The sequence below is a fragment of the Gobius niger genome (genome assembly GCF_951799975.1).
Source record: "Gobius niger genome assembly, chromosome: 11".
NCBI classification, from domain to species: domain Eukaryota; kingdom Metazoa; phylum Chordata; class Actinopteri; order Gobiiformes; family Gobiidae; genus Gobius; species Gobius niger.
Window position 1 is genome coordinate 10,871,059 of NC_136862.1, and position 20,489 is coordinate 10,891,547.

Here is a 20,489-nt window from a genome sequence, read left to right on the forward strand (position 1 = left end):
ATCCATTCATTCATATTTGTATATAGCCTAGAATAAAGCTAAAACATAATATACTTACCTGAATTACGCATTAACACGTATACTTCTTGGGTTAGGCACTGGGTTAACTTTGCATCATTGTTTGCATCATTAACCCATTCTTCAATGGGGCAGCAACCTGTCATTAAACAACTGCAGTGCAGCGCCTGAACAACTGAGGGTGAAAAACAGCAGATAAAATAAAATAAATCATGTGCCCCAAAAAGTTTGCTCTTTGTAAAATGATCCAAAACTGTAAAACTAATAATTTGCATAAAAAATAATCAATGTACCTGAGAAAAGACAGGCGTTTGTTTGTTGCCATATATCTTAAGTACATGGAATTTTAACTCTCATTGTGGTTCTGGACCTCAGGTTGAGGTTCTCATGAAAACAAAAATCATACAGGGTTTTATTTTCACTGATGTAGTGACTGGATTAAAAGGTTAAGTTTGCAAAGAGCACCATTAACTTGACATCAAGTTCGCATTAGCAAGTTTGGAGGTTTATTTAATGTCATAGCAGCAAGTTGTAAAGTAACAAAGACATACACACTGTAAGATAATCAATGAAGGAAACAAAGGTTTCACAATATTTTTTCTTCGGTCACGGTTTACTCTTCTTAATTACGTTGGTTATAACTATGTCCTTTATAACATAGTTGAATTTGCCCTGTGTATTTCAGAAAAGGTGATGAGAAGCAAACATTTCAAACACACACAGTGGTGCAGGCTAAATATCTGCCATGAGCAATGAGTAAGAACAATCACAGCCACGTGAAAATACTGAAGCTCTTATGGTAAAAATATGTATTGCAATGACAATTTGATTGGTATTGATTGGTTGAATAAAATTACTTTCACTGTCAATAAACCAATAGCTTTCTCTTCCAAACCCCGTGACTTTTGCAAACTGCATGTCATGGCACTTATGTACAAATAATAATGATTGCGACAACTTAAAAGGTCTACATTTGAACATAGCTTATCTTGATTTGAAATAAGACCCTATGATTGTGGACAGAAGCAGAACACTCCGGTGTGGCTTCTGCTGCCGTCCCGTCTGGAGTGGACAGCTTTATAAAATGGTGAGATGAACATTATCTGCAGGTTAATGTAAACAGAACAAAGTAAAATGTTGGAGACCCAAAATGTACAGGAGGCCGCACTAAAGTAGAACAAATGTCCACGTATAAGTACCAAGTGTAGAGTGCAAATGGATGAGCAAATGAGCTGGCATGAACGTGTACTAACTGTGTGTGCAAAAACACATCAACGTTTGTATTTTCTCAGGAGATGAAGAGTGTTTGGGGTCAGTCAAAAACATTATGCTGACGACATTCTACAGAGCAAGTACAGAATTCGGTGCTAAGGTATGAAATTGTAAATTGGTTTGGAAACCTGACTGTAAAATATAAGACACAAAATTCTCTGATTGGTAAAATTATGGGGCGTCCACTCCTCTGACATTTTTAAACAGTCAACATTAATACAGGCTTGAAATATCATAGCTGACATTTCTCAAATCTCTGTATGAGCTTCTGCAGTCTGGGAGAACGACTTCCCTCTCAAAAACACAGCAGATACACATACTCCATCAGATTAATTGTCCTTTTTTGTATTGTGTTCATGTTTGCATCTGACTCTTACACCAAGCCAAAATACTCCCCCAAGAACAAAGAAACCTGTATCTCTTCATGACAGTGAACTTTAACACTGCAGCGTCCTGAGTCCATTGCACTTTCACGTCTACAAATGACTTTTGGTGCTTTCAGAGAGGAAGACTGTAAACAATTTATGTGACTGATCAACAGAATAGAACAACAGAAAACATTCATTTACAATCAGAAGAAGTTTGGGATTTTCAGCTGAGTTGGAGAATGGCACCGTTTCACAAAAAAATAGATAAAAATCATGCCAACGGAAAATACTGTTTCACCTGTGTAGACATTAGTCTTGGACTTATTTAGCCTTGAACCATTTGGTAGATAAGTTTCCTTGTATAGAGAACATGTACTAGTTGGTAATACATACATTTATCTTGCCACAGACACACAATTAGTATGAGATCTTATTGGGGCAACAGGAAAACTCCTGTATATGCGACCTGATGTCGATACATAGACATATAAAAATAGAACAAGCATACCTACAGTATGGCCTGCTGGTCTTCCCTGGTAAAAGGTGTTTCATACAATTCCATAATTGTGTACTTATATACACTGTATAGTTTCATAATTCCTAATTTGCATATTTCTTTTTTAAGTGATAAACATTTGGATATTGGAGTGATTGTTTTATTTAACTTATGTGGATTAATACAAATGTTAAATTGTATCCATTTCCTTTCAGAGTACTGTTTTATTAGAGCACAGGATTTAATGGTATAAATACAAAGATTATATACAATTCATGAATTAAATCATGACACTTTAACTTGTCTTTTACGGATAGTTTTTCCCAATCTGCTAGACATGAGAAATAAAACACACAGTGGTAAACTGTGTCACGTTTTAGATTTTTTTGGCCCCAGTGCTTTGGGGAGGGTCCATATATCACAGCTTAAATCTTTTCATTCTGTGAATAGGAACATTACAAACAATATAGCGGCCATTTTGGCCTGTTAAGTCACAGATCAAAGACTATTCTCTGGTCTGACAATAAAGTACATCCCACTCTTCTCAACAACAGCTGCAAACAAAGAATACACCTCCTCCTCACATTCAACTATTGCAGTTCAAGCTCTGTTTTGCCCAAATGGTTTCAATAACAAAAAATAAAAGCAAGTTAAACAGGTGCACTAATAAACTATTTCATGCAATGCTTGGGTTTTCATCATGTATACAAAGGCATTGTGTCACATAAGCTTACTATTACTTTGAGCATTGCCATTTTGAACACACCTATGTAATGGATTACAATTGGATGGCGAGCTCTTTGCCAGACATTAGTAAAAAAATAAATCATAGTAAAAGAACAATGATAATCAAACGTAAAGAGAACAGTGGTCATGAATATTTACTGATATTGATGAGCTCAGGTGAGTTGCACCAGCATTCCGTTATATTAACATCACTCAAAGCTAGTGGTGAGATGGGATTAAACATGTTTACTTTACACGTCTGTGTTTAAGGTGCCCAACTGTCTGAAGTAAGCTTACATGGGTGTGACAAATCATAGTCTACATTTGCAACAAGTTTCCTTCCCATTTTCTCATTCTTAACAAAGAGAAGAAATAAAAAAAGTATATTGCTTCAAAAAACTTTTTTTTTTTTTTGAATATTGTGAAATGTCATTCACCACTTCTCGAGTTGTCTAGACAGACAGAGCATTACATTATCAGTCAAAGATACATACAGAAAAATGCTGTGAATCCAAGAGATTAAACTATCAACAATGAGATGTGACAGTGACTAATTCCTGGAACGTTTGTAGGAGTCTTTCGGTCCGTCATCTACCAGCAGGTGGCGCTCATGTATTGCCTAGGTGAAGGGGAGGGGCTGAGAGAAGAGTCTGTCACAGTTGAGTCAGTCCAATGGCCTCAGTGTGTTCCAGCGAATCACTGAGGATCTGAAAACCTAGCTGCGCATGCTCCCCGTCCATCCTCTCTCATCCATCCATCTGTCCATTCATCCACACAACGCTCCTACACCTTTAGTCAGTGATAACCCCGAGTCACGGGGCTCCTCATTTGCTCTTTCCAGAGGTGCTGGAGCCCCCAGCCCCACCTTCCAATTTATCTGCAATTTCTGATGTGTCTAGCTTCTCTGAGCCATCTCCTTTTTCTGACCTCTCCTTCTCCGAACGCTCCTCGCCTTCCACCAGTTCAGACCGCTCGGACCTGGCGTCGGCGTCGCCCTCTGACCTCTCCTTTCGCTCAGAGCGATCTATCTCAATGCCCGAAGTGCCAGGTTGGTCCCACTTAACCATGGCATCGTGCTCTCCTATAGACATGGTGACATTGGACGTCCAGGCCTTCAAATCGTCCTATACAACACATGGAAAAGCAGTTCATAGTATGCGCCACAACGACAGCACAGAGTAAATGTAGTAAAAAGTAATATGATTTATGCAGCATTATTACTGATTTTTACATAAGAACACATCCCTTCAGTTGACTTCTTTCTTATTCCTATGTTACATAAGTATATCCCTTTTGTCTGTGTTAAAATGGCTCTCACCTCATCTTTTGCATGGAATATGAAGTTGTTTCCATCGTTCATTCTGGTACAGAGTAAAACAGAAAGCGCGTTTAGTTTAAATTACAGGCTCTTACAGTGTGTTTATCATCGATGTATAATTGCTAACTTACTGAACAATGAAGACATTTTTCTTCTTCTTGTATCCCATCGAAGGATCGAAAGTGCAGTTGCTCATGTCCACAGCTGGCTCGCCGTTGTAAGTTGCAGTTAGATTCCTTGCATCTTTGTAGAAGGTCAACAGTCCCTCTTTCAGCACACAGTAGACATTCACCCACGTCTTACTAGAAATCCAAACAACGGGCATCACTCATGAGTGTTATCTTAAATAAAGTACATTTGTAAGTACAATTTAAACAAAGTTATGAGAAAATTCTTTGTCAGATTAACAAGGTGTTTTCAAAGAAGCCCTTTTTAAAAGAGAGATGTGCCAAATAAGCACCTAAAACACCTCTCCCCTTTACATATGACTGACAATGTAAATACAGAGAAACACCTTCTGAACTTACATATGTGTCGGCTACATGACAAGAGCATGACGTGAGCCTGAGCAGAGGAAAAGTCATGTGGACAAAGCTACAGAGGTGGAGTAAAGTAACTAATCTATTTTACTGTAGTCTAGACCACCACTATTCACTATTATTCAATACAAATAGCATTATTATACTTATATATATTTTCACAGGATTTTAAATTTTTGGTCCATGATAATATTCTAAATCAGTTCAGAGTCTTTAGGCTATTGTGTGCAAAAACATGTTCCATTTTAGGTTATATAAGTTTGGTTTAAAATGTGCATTGACATATAAAAACATCCATTAACAAATATGAGCTTAATTCTTTTAATGGGTATCATTTTCATGGAGATTAACTGGACTCTTCACATTCCACAAAATGGGAACAAACTACTTATATAATATATATATATAATATTCATTCCAAGTATTATTGTTATTTAAATACAAGTAAGCTCAAAATAAATAGTATGTCCATGTTTTGTCTTTACCTGTTGGGGCTCCTCTGTGTTGCTTCCAGTTCAGAGGTGGTGGCTTTCTTGCGGTAGAGGAAGCCTTCATTGTGGGCAGTGTGAGAGGGGGGCTGAGGTGTAGTGGGTGCACCAGTGGCTGGGGCTGAGCGGGAGCGTCGAGGCTCCTCTGGTTCTTTTGGGCGGGGCCTTCTCCGAGGTTTGGGACGGTCTCTGGCTCTGGGACGTCCATCAAATCTAGTGACAGGAGCCGAGAGGCTGCTGGGAGGCCGGTAAGGCTCTCCTCGTGCCTGAAGAAGAAACAGAGTGCCATAATTAATTCAAAACAATGAGACCTGCCTGTGAGTATTTGTGGTGATATTTACATTTGCAGCTTCTCGCTCCTGAACCTGCTCGACAATTTCTGCCATTGTGGATCTTTTCTCCCTGCAGGGACATCACACAGCGTCACAGCACATTAATTATGCCACTTTAACCATCATCAGCAGTAGACGGTGCTGACTAAACGTACTATGAACTAAAAGTAGCAGTGAGGTTGACCCTACCCAGAGCGCCTGTCGGATCCTTCCTTCCCCGATCCCTCCAGGTCGCTGGAGTCCTGCCTCTGTATCCGCTGCTTGCCACTGCCCTCCTGCTCGCTGGACGACTGCCTCTCGAGTCGCCGGCGGTAGCGCTCCTGCCGCACAATCATAGGCAGTTCATTGAGCCTGGCTTGTATCTCTTGCTCACTGGAGGTCTGCCTGCCCAGCTTGTACTCCCGCTCTCGCCGTAGATGGTCCATCTGGGGGTCAGAGCGGCTGCCCCGAGGGTCCCTCTGGAGGCGGCCGTGTAGTAGCTCCAGACCAGACTCTGGGCCCATGTCGGCCATGGGGATCTCTCCATACTGTTCACGCTGGATCCTGCTGGCCTCCAAGAGCGGATTCACTGCCTTGTGTATGTGGTTTATCCTGGGCTGCATGAAGTCAGCTTTCAGGTGCTGCCAGGCGTAGGCCATTTTAGGGTCCATGATGCCCCCACTCTGCGCTAGGTAACCTGAACTACCCAGACTGCCACTGCTGTAGTGATTTTGTGCCAGAAAGCCTGAGCTGCCCAAGCCACCGCTGCCCAAGCCACCACTGCCCTGATAATTCTGTGCTAAGTATCCAGAACTCCCCATATGAGCTTGTTGTGCCAAGAATCCCGTACTTCCTAAATTGGGCTGCTGACCCAAGTATCCAGAACCCAAGTTTTGTGTTTGTGCCAGAAATCCAGAGCTTCCGCTGCTCTGTGGCTGAGTGAGAAAGCCTGGATTCGACAACACTCCACACCCTGGCTGCTGAGCTAAATTTCCTGAACTCCCCAGCCTCCCACTCCCGAGATGATTTTGGATGGAGTGACTAGAGCCCGCTGCAGCACTTAGTCCAAAGTATCCAGAACTTTCCGCTATGGCCCCAGTTTGATGGTTTGTTCCGAGATAAGAAGAGGGATCTGCTCCTGCGGCGTGAGAGGCCATGGCAGACAGACCAGAGTCAGCCGCAGCAGCAGATGTCATGTGGTTCATTCCCAGATACGCGGAGCTCAGAAGCTTGGAGCTGCCCTGCTGGTCCAGTGTGTGATAGCCCGATCCATTCAGGACTGGATTGTAACCGCTTAGGGCCGCGGACAGTCTCTGGGACGCAGGGGTGGCCCCGAGCTCCAGAGCGCTCTGTAGAGGCTTGCACTCCATATGCGCCTGTACTGTCTGCCTCAGAAAAGGTGAGGTAGAAACAGAGGAAGCACCAGGAGTCAGGCAGGACAACGGGAACATTCTCCGGCTGGACAAGGGCATCTTTTTCTCCTCCTCCTTTTTCTTCTCAGCCTAATAAAACAACAACAAATAACTATATGTACTTTATAGCACTTAATAGCAAATCTAAATGTATGACTGAATGGATGAAATCTTGAAAAAATGAAAACACTTTAATTGGCAATTATAGAAAAACAGTTATGTTATGAATTCAAAGTGAATGCAGCACATGCGAAAGACAAAAAAAAAAAAAGCTGTAGTCATGGTTTGCGTTCAGCGCCGACTAAGCAATTTCTTGGGTCACATTTTTCTTTTAAAGCCATTAAAGTGTGACTCTAACACAAACTGATTAAACATTTATCTCCAGTCAAGCTTACTGCAGAAAGCTGGCGGAGGGAGCTGAAGCGCTCTTTCCAGGTTACAGCAGCCTTGCGGAAGGCTTCATGGCGAAGGATGAGCTGCTCCACCTCGTCTGTCTGAGCCTGGGCCTGCCCCCCATCGGCCTCTCGGGACGTGATCAGCGGCTCTTTGGCCTTCAGCCACGCCTCCGCCTTCACCGTCTCCTGCGCAAACTGGAAGTGCTCCTGCTCTGTATGGGCATGACAAGAGCACACGTTACCGTCGTGTGAACACCATTGCTGTGTTTTACGCATGGGATTTAGTTCACACGATCTAACTGCTCCATCTAATGTCACAACAATAGTAACCATGCATAATTCATTCATGTGAGTAACTAGAATCTCAGAAGGAGAAACACACTATGCTAAATTATGTCACAGCGGCTACTCACTGCATTGTAATCTTTCTTGGTGTTTTTCCCACTTCTCATTCAGAGCATTTTGCTTTGCCAGAAGACTGTCCAACTTCTCTTTTATCTGTAATGATATAGTATGGTTTCATATGAGAACATACTTCCCAAGGTTAATGTTAATTCATCAGACTAACCTCCTCTGATGCAGGATTACCAGCAGCAATGAGGATTTTGCCCAGATCTGCACACTGCTGTATGGTCTTGCTGCGGCCTTCTACTTTGGCTTTTTGTTCCTGATGTTGTCTCATCATTAACTCCAGAGATGTTTGATCCCTGAGAAAGTACAAAACAAAGCACAGAGAGGTCAAACTATTAGTATAACAGGTAGGTTTTCATTTTATTTTCATCAACAACACAAGTGTTGTAAATATAGTCTGTTCTGAGACACACTGTTATACCTAGGCTCGTCCCACATGATCTGTCCCATGACGCCCTCCATCCACATCAGGTGTTCCCGGACCAAAGAGAAGAACTGCACTTTGTCTGTCACCGAGGTGACCTGGACTCGACTGGCCTCACATGAGCTGAGCAGCTCTCTCCACGCCTCCATGATCTCCTGCTCTTTTACCATGATGGCTTCAGCTTTCTCCCCAGCATAGATGGTCCTGAGCTGGGCTGCGTTCTCCTGCAGCTGCCTCACCTAAATATCAAAGATACTTCACTCAAATGTGTCTTAAAAAATCTAAAGTACAGCCTCCGTTAGTTAAAGCTCAGTGAATTCTGGAGGTTCTGAGCTATCGAATGAGGTATGACATGAAGGAAAAGAGTTGAATTGTGATTGTAGGTTTGTTTTTGTAAACCGGTGAGTGAATGTGAAACAGCCTTGTTGCTTTACCTGCGCCACCAACAGTTGAAGGGCGTGCTCAAAGGAGTGCATGAGCCTCTGCAGAGTGGCAGGATTGGTGATGTTGGCTTGGCACGCCCTCACCTCTGGCAGCTGCTTCATCTTCCCCATGATTTGAGCCAAAACCTACAACACAAGACAATTCCATCATCGCAGGCACTCTGATAATCAACCCCATCTGGTCCGGTCACGTGGCCTGTGACCTTCCAAAGCATTCAAAGCTGCAGTCATTTTTGGAGACTTAAAATTGGTTTTGTCAAAGATTTTATTAACTAAAAACGAAACAAAAAATCGTTATAAAGTAGTTCATGGTGACTCATGTATGACTAAAGATTAGGCCTGAAACAACTAACTGGATTCAAAACCAGTAAAGTTCAAAACCAAACTGAAATCAATTAGCATTTCATTGTATAACTTTTGTTAGTTTTATTGATTATTGCCTCTAATGACAAGTCTATGTAACCCACTTTTAATACATTGCTGTTCTGTAAAGCACACATAATTGTTTCTTACTATGTTTAAGTCTAGGCTGAAAGCATGCCTATTTACCGTCGCCTATGGCAATTGATGGTATTACTACCTTTAATATATAGTTTTAATATACCCATATTTGTAATTTTGTATATTTTCATGAGTGTATTGATTGATTGGTTTTATTGTGTTTTTATTGTGTTTTTGGTGTTGCTGTGAGTGCATTGAGTTGCCTTGTGCATGAAATGTGCTGTATAAATAAATTTGAAAGAAAGCCTTCTTTTTCAATTGAAGAGGCTTAATCTCTACTGGGAAAAATGCTCTTCTTTTTATTTTATTTATTTTAATTTGACCTTTATTTATTAAGAATCCCTTTTTCCGGGGAGTCCTGGCCCCAAAGGGAAACCTACTGTACATGTCTTTAGTGTTAGGGGAAACTTACGCAGACCAGACAAACTCCACACAGAAAGGCCTCGTCCTGGTGGGAATCGAACCCGGGACCTTCTAGCTGTGAAGCACGCGCGCTAACCGCTCCACTACCGTGAAACACTTTTTGGTGTACTAGATATCTTACAAATTACTGAAACTAAATAGAATATATGAGAGAATAATAATAATATAGTGCGATAATGAACAGTGGAAGGTTGTTAGTACCTCTTTACAGTCAGTGAAGAACTTCTGCAGTTGGTGTGACGCTGCCAGCATTTGTCGGCGAGTCTCCATGAGCTCCAGCAGGTCGGCCCAAGACTCGTTCAGGCCGTCCTTCCACTCGGCCATGGTGGCGGCGTCCGAGTGGCCGCAGTCGATCATCTCGTTTACCATTTTGTTCACTTGCTCTAAGCGCTGCTGCCCAATGCTATTGGTTTCTGTGGCAAATTTGGTAAATTTTTCCTGAAGTGCCTGAAAACAAACACAGAAACAAATAAGAGTGTGATATTGTTTTGTGCTTTTTATGTCCGAGTGCTAGGTGGTGGTTTGGAGGGTTCACTGATGCTGTAGAAGGGCGACAGAGGAGTGGACCAAGAGTGATTGGGTCGTGCACCTAATTGTACAGCAAATTTCAGTGTATACAAAATTGCCATACATAAAACACATCTATATTTCATCTGTGTCAATTACAGGTACATTAAAATATTTTTTCTCATAGTGCACTGTTTCACTTTGTTGCTAATACTTACTGTGACTTCTTCTAGGTGTTTGCCAAGCTCTGTGGAACTAGCTACTGTTTCCCGTTCTGTAATCCATTTCTCCAACTCCTCCACCTCCTTATTGAGCTGAAAGAGCCAGTACTGCTGCTCCAGCCTGGTCTTCCTGTGCTCCACCATGTCCTTCAGAGACACGTACAGCCGGTCTATGTGGGACTGCTGTTTGGTGATCTGCTCACTGTGTGAAAACAGAGATAATTATCTTTCACTGAACTAAAGTGCACATCATACACAAGAGACACAGAGAGCAGACTGACCTGTCAGGATGTCCCAGCCCAAGGAGACACTGACACTGTTGGGAGAGCATGCCCACTGTTTCTGCATATGTCTCCACTGTCTGCTCGAGAGCCAGATGAGCCTTTAGCAGCTGCAGCGTGCTGGCCTCGTCCTGGTAAATATAGAAGCACTGTAAACTCTCATGTACAGCCACACACATGTATTGTGCAGTATACAGGTGTTTTACCGTGCCCTTCTCCTCATTGGCCAGCTGGAGCTTCTGCTCTGAGAGCCAGGACTCTACTTTGGCGGCCTCATTGTAGTACTGTTGAGACTGCAGCATTGCATCCAGCAGCACAAATCGCCTCTCTGTCTCTAACTGCAGCACCTCCCACAGCTGCCGCACATGCCCCGCCCCCTCTCGTACAAACTCCACCTCGGGCGTCCGGAGCGACGCGATGATGCCAGCGCGGTCTAGGACCTCCTCCACTCGTGCCCGCCGGCCTGTGAGCTCTCTCTGGAGGGTCTGCAGGTCACAGCAGACGGACAATGAGGACACAATTGAGAAGACAGACGGTTTGAATGATAGTTTTATGTACAGTACCTGGTGTTTCTTGACAAGCTGCTGGACACTCTGGAGGTTGTTTCCAAAATCTTTAGATGTAGCTAAAGGAAGTCTCTCTTGAATCCACAACTGTCAAACAAACAGGGCATGTTAAAATAATTTCCTGAGCAGATATTGGAAACTGTACAGTGTATATCACAGAAAAAAGCATACTATCTCATCCTCCAGGTCTTGTGCGACTTGGTGCATCTCTTTGGAGGCCAGCAGGATGCGGCGCCTCTCCTTCAAAGGCTCAATGAGCCGCACAATCCGTGTCTCGACCATTTCTGGCTGCTCAGCTTCCTCCTTCTCACCTGGCATCAGCCCGCGCTGAGGGAGGCATACCCCCTGTAAGGCCCCCAGGTCCCCCATGTCTTTATAAAAGTCCCCAATCTGGGACTCCATGGCCTGCATCACAAGATATGAGTCATGTTAGAGCCACTGACAATGGTTATAGTAAAGCAGCTGGTTATGACACTGCAAAAGTTATAAGCCATAATTAGCTGAAGCATTATGAAAAACCTTATGAAATAACAGCATTAATATGTCTGAGAGTATTCAAAGCTTATTTCCTATTATGTTATTTAATAATCTTATTTTAGTTGACCTTTATTTACCCAGGAAAGTCCCACTGAGATTAAGAATTTCTTTTTCAGGGGCCCAGAGGGGACTCTATTGTTCATGTTTTTAGTGGGAAGGGAAACCGGAGTACCCGGAGGAAACCTATGCAGACACGGGGAGAGCGTGCAAGCTCCACACAGAAAGAAAGACATCTAGCTGTGAAGCACCAGCGCTAACCGCTACCGTACCGCCCATGTTTTCAATGTGATCATTAATCTTGTAAACATTACAGTTTATCTTGCAAACATTTGATCAAAGTATCCCAGGACGGTGGAGGCCTGACCTGGAACTTTTGCAGCTGTTGGTTGAAGGTGGGCAGGTGGTGGGCCTGCTCCAGCTGAGGCGGCTGCTGCTCCAAGTGGGAGAGCTGGCTGTCCAGGTCTGAGTAGCTTTTGACTGCAGGCTCAGGCTTGTTGTTCTCAAACAGCTGCCGGGCCTTGGCCTTTGTGGTGATCTCCAGATCAGACCAGCATTCTCTGATCTCCTCCAGTTTCTGCTGCACCACGGAGCGCAGCTCAGGCTTCTCCTGGATAAGCTCCTGCCCCTCCTGCACACACACATCAGGACACAGACACAACAGACACAGCCTGTGTTAGCACTACAGAGACACTGTGATAGTAGATTAAAGATAAAATGCTGTAATATTTCGATTAGTGATTTATAAATAACTTAACATGCATCTCCCAAAGATACGCTGCTGTTATTTGAAATGACCTATAAAAGATGTATTGTGAATCCCAATATAGCTTTGAACAAGATTTGTGTGGCTGTTTAAGCCTTGTGCTCAGTAAGGGGCAGGTGTATGGGGCAGAGAGTGGCCTGAGGCTGACCTAAAATCATACATACTGACTAACAGAACCACGCTCTGTCCTACAGCTGGGCCTTTCTGCTTTCGCTCCACTCTCTAAATCTCAGCTTTGTACATGATGTCATCAGATCAAAGAATTTGACGGTTCACTTTGAGTCATTTTTGTTACTATGGGCTCTTCCCACATCTGCTGATCATTATGACCGCACATGCTTTAATAGAGCAAATTATGACAGTAATACTTATAAAGCAAAGAGAAATATACAAACATATGTGACCAAATCTCAACAAATTCTACATTGTGCACATTAGAATGATTTCTTCCTGAGCTGCTAGATTTTTACTTTACTCAAGATTTTTAAACTAATTGCGGACACTTGGTACAATATTGACATTTTACTACTTGAAATAATCTATGTGACAAGTAGAATAGATGAGACAAAGTCTCCTCCTCTGGTAACAATGCAGCAGTTTAAATCAGGCTAAAAACAAAGCGCCTCGCCATCACACTACTATCGTCTGTTCACGGTGTCGAGGCCCAAAAAACAACAGCCGCTGGCACGAGGAAGAGTCATAACAGCATAGTGCATTGAAATGATTAAAGACCTGGTGAAAGGGCAAGGACTTCTACAACATGGAGAAACTCCAAACTCCAGTCAACATCATAGCTAATGCAAAAAAACAAAAATAAACAAAAAATATTATAATGATTGATTTGGCTGAGTATTTCAAATGATCAAATTAATTTAAAGAGACTGAGCCAAGATGTCTCATTCAAAGATGCGACAATTTATTAAACTGGTTAACCGGCAATTGGCACAACCATAGGATACAAAGTAACAGGGTGTGACTATCCATTAGTTACAGCCATAACCACTTTGACAACAGTTCACTCTCCCGTTCTTTTACTATATATATACCCTGTACTCTTCATAATATGCTTACAACTGAGAAACAAGGCTCACGGTCCGTCATTGACTGTGGGAGATGAAGTAATGAACTTCATGCACATTGCTCTATGCAGCAGACACATGAATGAGTGCATCGAGTAAATCCAACTGCTCCCTTTATCTTCTTGACAGTCGACTCACTGTGGAATATACACACATATAGTGTATATCCTATGGCTTTCATAATGCAGTGCTGCATTTCTCCTCTTGGCAGAGTCCTGCTGCTTAACTGCTGCTAGTGCTCACTCTCTCCCATCCCTGTGCTCCACTCCTATCTTCCCTCACTCTCCCTCCCATAATGCAGAGCAAGCAGAAAGCAGGTCTCTCTCTCCACTGCTTGGCTTTACTGACACACAGAAAGGCCTGAGAAGAAACCAGAGAGGGGGTGGAGAGAGGGGAAGAGAGGAAGGAATCAAGGATTCAACCGAGAGGCATTGGAGATTTCCGAAGGGCTTTTGTAAGCCACGATCCCTGGTAATGTTGTCTGTTAGAATTGTCTTGTCACATGTATGAAATATGCTGTAATAGCTGCTTTGTTTCCAAAATCTGCAGGCTGGTAATGCTGATGCAGCATAGTGAAATAGTGGGAGGGATTGAACGCCTTGCTTTATAGTACTGACACAAACAAAATGTGTTCACACCTACTGCACACTAGAAAGTAGCTCTACGCACAATCTGCAGTAAGACACTCCACAGTAACATGGACCCTTTTATAAAGTCCATCTACAAGAAAGTTACTACATAAATATTGCATTTTATCTATTCACGGAAAGATAGAAAACACACCATACAACACATAGTAAACTGCAAGTTTCACCTCACAAATCACACCAACGGAATAAAAAACTCATAAATCCAATACTAATATTAAAGCTCAATCATCAGGCTCTGTATAAGTGTGTGATTTATATACTTCACACTCAGGCTTTTGCATGACAGTAGGTGAGCTGCCAAAGAGCAGATGGAAACACAAACCAAAGCTATTTTGGCCTTTGAAACCATACATTGCATACATTCAAGACAGATGCCCTTCCTGTAACAACCAGGCAACTGGGCAATGTCATCCTGAGAAATACATAAAGGTGCTTTCCATTTATGTACTACTTATTTATTTATTATTTGAATAACTGTAAAATCACTGCTTATTTCTAATTCAGTAGTGGAATACCCCATAGTGAATAGGCCCATTGTCCTTTATGTACATGCTGTAATTTGTACTTGGATGTACTGTATATTTTCACATTTCTGATGCTTTTATCAGTATGAGCTTGTTGTACCTGCATGTTGTTTTAGTCCAGAGAGTCTGCATATAGTTTGTAGTACAACACTCTCTTTAAATTCTTGTGGCAAGTCGTGTTCCTTTGACAAGGGTTCTATATGCAGTAAAATGGAGCCTCAGCCTGTCAAATAAGTGTTCAAGTCGACCAAGAGCCACTGTGTTTGATTTTGTCATATAGAGAAAACAAAAATCTCAGGCACTCTATTCATGAAAATTACAGCTTTAATAGTGATTTTTCCCTCACTTCATAAATATTTGTAAATTTCCCTTGCAGAGGCAAATGTGTGCGCCTGTAATTGAATGTGTTTGTTTACACAGGCCTGACCCTGAGCCCATGTAGCTTGGCACAAGGACAGCAAAGATGGTTACAGTCACACTCGTCCACACGCCCAGGCTGCACAGCGCCTGCACAGCCGTGTTGAGCTTCATGTGCTGAGTAAGGACTGAGATAATCCAGGGAAGGGGCCGAGAGTGGGAACCCTTCCAAAAGGACGTCGAGTTCTCGGACCGTGGCAGGACGCAGTGTCATCTGCCCACTGTGTCTCTCAGGTAACCACACAGGGGCCATGACGCGATGGCTTTGGACATAGTAGTGGATTTCTTAAAACCTGCATTGAGCTACGCACAGGAACTTAAGGAAAATCCTGCCCGTCAGCACATAGGCCGGGCTTCACACAGCAGCCATCTTCTGCACTCAGTGTCAGTGCCTTTGGTTTATTTATCTGGTATTAGGCATGAAAGGTTACACAAATGTGCTGATCATTCAGAAAAGAAGCAAGATCCTGTTTCAGTTCATTTTCATTTCGAGCTGAGATGTCATTCTAGGCCCAGATCCTCTCACTGCTTTACAATTGCACCTAATAAGCTTTACTCTCATCTACAAACGCTATCAACTTTTCAAACAAGACAAAGTAGATTATATAGTTGAATAAAAACTTAACAGCCATTTACTTGCAAATGCACATATTATTGCATTGTAAAAGTCATAAATTCTTAAACACACAAACACACACTGATGCACAGCGATAAAGGCATCTAACAGCATTTGTATCTGTATATCAGCTAAGTTACCACATACTCTGCATTATTTATATAAACAGACTAATGCAGAATCTAAACCTATATGACAACCAACAGTTTAACAACATTTCACATTATGTTGGTCCACACTGTCTATGTAGTATATTCAACACAACATCTTTACCACAGAGCTGTTTTATTTTAATTTCTCTTGTTATGGATTCAAACCAAGACCTCCCTGTGTGTATCTACTTTCAAACTTCATATTTCATAGCATGTCGCCTTTTTCTTTAGGATGAATCCAAAAGTGCATTTTACACACAAGCAAGACAATTAAATAATCAGGTCATGTAATTTAGTCTCATTTGTCTCATACAGCACTTTTCTAAATGCTCCCTTTACGGTTTCGTGCATCATTCATTCACTCTCCCGTCGTGGTAAGCTACATAGCCACGACTGCCCTGAGATAGATTGACGGGAGCGAGGCTGTCGATCAGCGCCACCTGAACACCATCAACCACTCACTCACACACCACTGACCCAAGCAAGGCCCAACGCTCCTTAGCTTCCGAGATCGAGCTTTCTCAAGGCAGCAGTAGCACCTGCCATTGCCAAATACTGACTAGTTAATAAACATATAAAAGATAGGGCTGTGAATGTACTGTGAATTTGATTGTGACGAATATCCAGATTCAACTGATGCCTAATACCATGTGGTCTGCAACAACCTTTTGCAAGAACCACACTTACAAATTAATATGAGGATTATGTGTTGGTTATGCCTTGTCATGCCTCTGTTCTTCCTAACATGGAAAGTTTCCATTTTTTTCCGAGATTGAAAACGATCAAATAATTAAAATCCAGGAATTGGCCCCATGAATACATAGCGAGGTCAGAATAGAGACAAACTATGAAGTAAGACTTAAACTAGAAGCCCCAGTGCTTCAAATAGTGCACGTGTGAGTCAAATGTGCAGTACCAAAACCCAAAGCAGCATTGAGACAATTGGAGTTCGCTTTTAGACCATCAAACTTCAACCTGAGCTAAAATTATGCAAAGACTTTAGCCTAGAAACCAACCAACCTTTTTAAGAACACAGAAGCGTCTGCAGTGGGGAAAAAAATAGCCTTTAAACGTGAAGAGGCAGCGGGATGAGAACAGGGAAACTTAAGCTTTATTATGTAACAATTTGATTATAACAAAATGTACCTTTTGATTAAATGTATTCAGCACTATCCGCCATTATGGACTGCATTGTTTTACACCTGTTTAAGAGATGCAATCTGCAACAAAGGATCTTTTCTTTTTCTTTTTTTTTCCATAAATGCTCCAGTGCACGGTTCTTCTTATGCTGCACAACTATCAATTCCCTCTACTTCAAATCCAGCACTATCCTGTGGGATAATACTCTGAAAGATTGGTATTCTATATTAATTTGAATATGATAGCATGCCAATACAATGCCAGAAATGTATGCACCTCAGAATTGTCGAACATTTTCCCTACAGGCAGTCATTGGCAACAAGGAGAGATTATTGAATTGCTTAAATTGCCTTGATATGAGTCAAAAGTATGAGTTACTCTGCTTTGTTCAGCCAGTAAGAACAGCATATTGCACACAGCACGACATCAAGTTAGTGCATAGTAAAGTGTACTAACTCCAGTCAATCAATGTTCAACCAAATATTGCCTTGTCTACAACACATGCCCCACACCGAACATTCAAGTGGAAGTGCTGTGGCTCTATCATGGGTATCCTGGGGGAAAAGTGTCTGAAAATATTGACAGCCTGTGCATTAAGGCGTAAATACAACCACAGCCAAAGCACAAGGCTACGGAGGTGTTTCGTCAAATATAAGGCAACGGCACAGAAAACCATTCATTTCATATGGATCTCACCACCTGTGAAACTGAAAACAACACATCCACCTCAGCAATAACCTTGACTGTGTAATTCAGGATGTCCCCAAGCTAAGTGATGAAATGAAAACAGAGGAATGACACCTTCCACATACACACACACACACACACACACCTAAAGACCATGCATCCTCCACGACTCACCTGCACAGCCTCTCTGACCTCCCCGTCCAGCTCCCTCTCCCCGCTGCTCGCCTCCACTCACCTGTTCTATCTTCGCCAGCCATTCCTTGTTGCGGGCCAGCTCTGCCATAAAGGCCTGGTGCTTCAGCCACTTCCTGTGCAGCTTCTGGGCCTCATCCCGCGCCGTGTCTCGGGCCATAAGCATCTTCTCCTGCACCCGCTGTCCCAGTCACTCAGCTAGGGGAGACAAAAATAGCCACCATCAGGAGCCCAATGCTCGAGCCAGCCCCTCTCCCCCCCTTTCCCACAGGACGTCCTGCCTGGCTCCACTACGCAAGGGCCACCGGCTCCTCTCTGTAGGGGCCTGGGTACCTGTGCTGTCACCGCCCACCCCAGCCCCCACCAGACACCCTGTTTCTGGAAGAAAAAAAAAATCAAGATAAGCACCTCAGCAGCAGTGGAAGCAATGGAAGAACTCAAGCCCTTCCTCGGAATCGCCCCTGGGTCCTCATGCCCTACCGCTTCATGGGTCTTGCGGTCCTGATGCTGCAGTGCCTGCTAGCCAGTCTGGGATAAGGCAAAAACAAGCAGCCAAATAGAGGAAATGCACCAATGACAACACAGCTAAAGAATGACACCAGCATCCAAGAATCCCTGTGGGTTGTCTTCTAGCACCAAATGTCAATTACAATCCAGCCATTAGAAACGGTGGCACCGTAGCATAGCCACGAAGAATATTTGAGCCAGGGCGAACGGGACCGTCCAGTACTAGCCAGTCCGGGTCAATCTGTAGTCCGGTCTAATGATGCCGTAGACAGGAGGAGGAGGAAGAGTTAGAGTGGGAGGAGCAGGGCGACCAGGATGCAGAGGCAGTGCAGAGAAGGCCGGATAACATAAGCTATCCTCTCCTCAAATGCATTGTTCCTCTGCTCCAAAGATGCACGCTCGGGATGCTGTGAGATGGCACTATTTTCTCTCCTCAGCTCCCCTTCCCTGTGTCCCCGAACAGCTCGTCGGCGCTTGGTGCATGCTGCTGCAGTCCTTGCCTCTCAGCTACGCTGTGTGTGTACGTGTGTGTGTGCAATCACAATCAGCACTGCAGTGCCGGAGCAGAGAGGCTGTGAGAGAGGGAGGGGGATGGCCAGAAGAGGAGGAAACGGGGAGAGGGGGGAGCGAGTGAGTGAGAAATAAAAAATAAAAAGGGAAGCAGAGAGAGCAAGTGAAAAGAGGTGGAAAAGATGGTGTTGGTGTTTGGGGGTAGTGGATTCAAAAAGGGAAGAGAGGGCCTGCGTCATCCCTCAGTGTCACCAGGGACATTTCTCTGCACTGGAAATGACTGCACTCGCAGCGGGGCAGGATTTGGGATGGAGGGAAGGGGGAGGTGTCGTCTTAAAACAGCTGAATGAGAGGGAAGAAAGATGTGTGCACACATGGCCCACGGTACAGCTGACTGATCAGATCACTCTCCACTCTCATGCTTTACAGGGGCTTTACTGGCGTTGGAGGGGCTGCTGAAGAGAGAACCATGAGAAGGACTGTGAGGCTATTGGGTTACATCCCCCATGAATTATAAAGACATGTAAAAAGAATGTATAGAAGAAGTTTTGGAGGGAATCAACATTTTGTTGGCAATGTTTTAAAAGAGACGATAAATTGTGTGCAAGGAGTGAGAAGCATTTAAAAATATATGGCCATGTAAGGATGTAGGGAATTGTGATGATAAAAATTAACATAGAAATTAAAGTGACATATGAAACCATAAAGTTAGGTAATATTGATTAAAAAATAAATGAATAATGATTTAAAATAGTTCTCAGTGCAGCCCATGATGACCATAAAAGTACTCGGGTACAATTTTTCATACAGAACATCTAGGGCATTACTTTGACCATACAGAAAAAATTAGGATAATATAACTAATAATAATCATATGCATAGAGTGCAAGAGAATAAACAGGCCAACATGTAAACTATTAGAACAAATAACAAAATAGTACATTCATGAGAAAAACACATTTAAAAAGCCTACGGTAAAATGTGACTCCCTGAATCACTTGTATTTAATGGCCATCATTCCATGTCTAATATAAAAGCTACAGTACTTTTTTTTTTTTAATCAAGTTTGTTTTTTAACACTATATACCACTCAGCCCAACCTATAAAGCCCATAAATTACTCCACTATAGATTTCTACTTGTGAAGGTGGCAGAGTGAAGAATTTGGTGCCACCTAGTGCTTTTTAAAGGTTCTTCTGGTATGTGCTGGAATCATGTGACACGACTTGTATTTTCTCGAAACGACCCACTCACCTTCATCTCTGCAAAGACAGAATTCAACAAATACCTGAAAACGAAACAACGAGAGACAAATCATCAAAAAAAGAAGAACATTTCATCACAGCAAGTACATGGCTCTTACATAAATAAATGCACAGCAGAAACCCACAAGCAACAATCGATAAAATGATCACCTCAAAAGGAAAGATCGGTGATGACAAAAAGTGCATCCAAATTTGCTGTGAATTTCTCTTGTACAATTAGCCTATTTTAGGATGAAAAAACAAAACGAGTCTATGGAGAAAAGCCAGGTTTGCTGACAAAAGCAAACGCGTCCTACTGACACCATCTACAGGACAAAAGGAGGTACTTCAG

The 20,489-nt window shown here is 42.8% G+C and overlaps 1 protein-coding gene across 3 annotated transcripts; it reads right to left on the reverse strand.

The window, feature by feature from the left end:
• Nucleotides 1-520: 520 nt before the first annotated feature.
• On the reverse strand, nt 521-19,023 carry sptbn4a (spectrin, beta, non-erythrocytic 4a; the record flags this gene model as incomplete). 3 transcript variants are annotated; one of them, XM_079566014.1, is made up of 20 exons in its annotated part: nt 18,286-19,010; nt 17,921-18,075; nt 12,022-12,285; nt 11,292-11,525; nt 11,118-11,207; nt 10,761-11,039; nt 10,555-10,685; nt 10,271-10,475; nt 9,747-9,992; nt 8,613-8,747; nt 8,176-8,417; nt 7,912-8,050; nt 7,757-7,841; nt 7,344-7,555; nt 5,747-7,038; nt 5,567-5,627; nt 5,223-5,491; nt 4,330-4,500; nt 4,199-4,241; nt 522-4,004 (listed from the first exon to the last, which is right to left on the reverse strand). In XM_079566014.1, the coding sequence occupies exons 2-20, from the start codon at nt 18,041-18,043 to the stop codon at nt 3,705-3,707; spliced, it is 4,521 nt and encodes a 1,506-aa protein (XP_079422140.1). In that variant the 5' UTR covers nt 18,044-18,075; nt 18,286-19,010. The 3 variants fall into 3 exon arrangements, with proteins under 3 accessions (XP_079422141.1, XP_079422140.1, XP_079422142.1); XM_079566015.1 differs by lacking the exon at nt 18,286-19,010 and having other exon boundaries at nt 521-4,004; nt 17,921-18,064; XM_079566016.1 differs by lacking the exons at nt 522-4,004; nt 4,199-4,241; nt 4,330-4,500; nt 5,223-5,491; nt 5,567-5,627 and having other exon boundaries at nt 5,743-7,038; nt 18,286-19,023.
• Between the last annotated feature and the right edge of the window lie 1,466 nt (nt 19,024-20,489).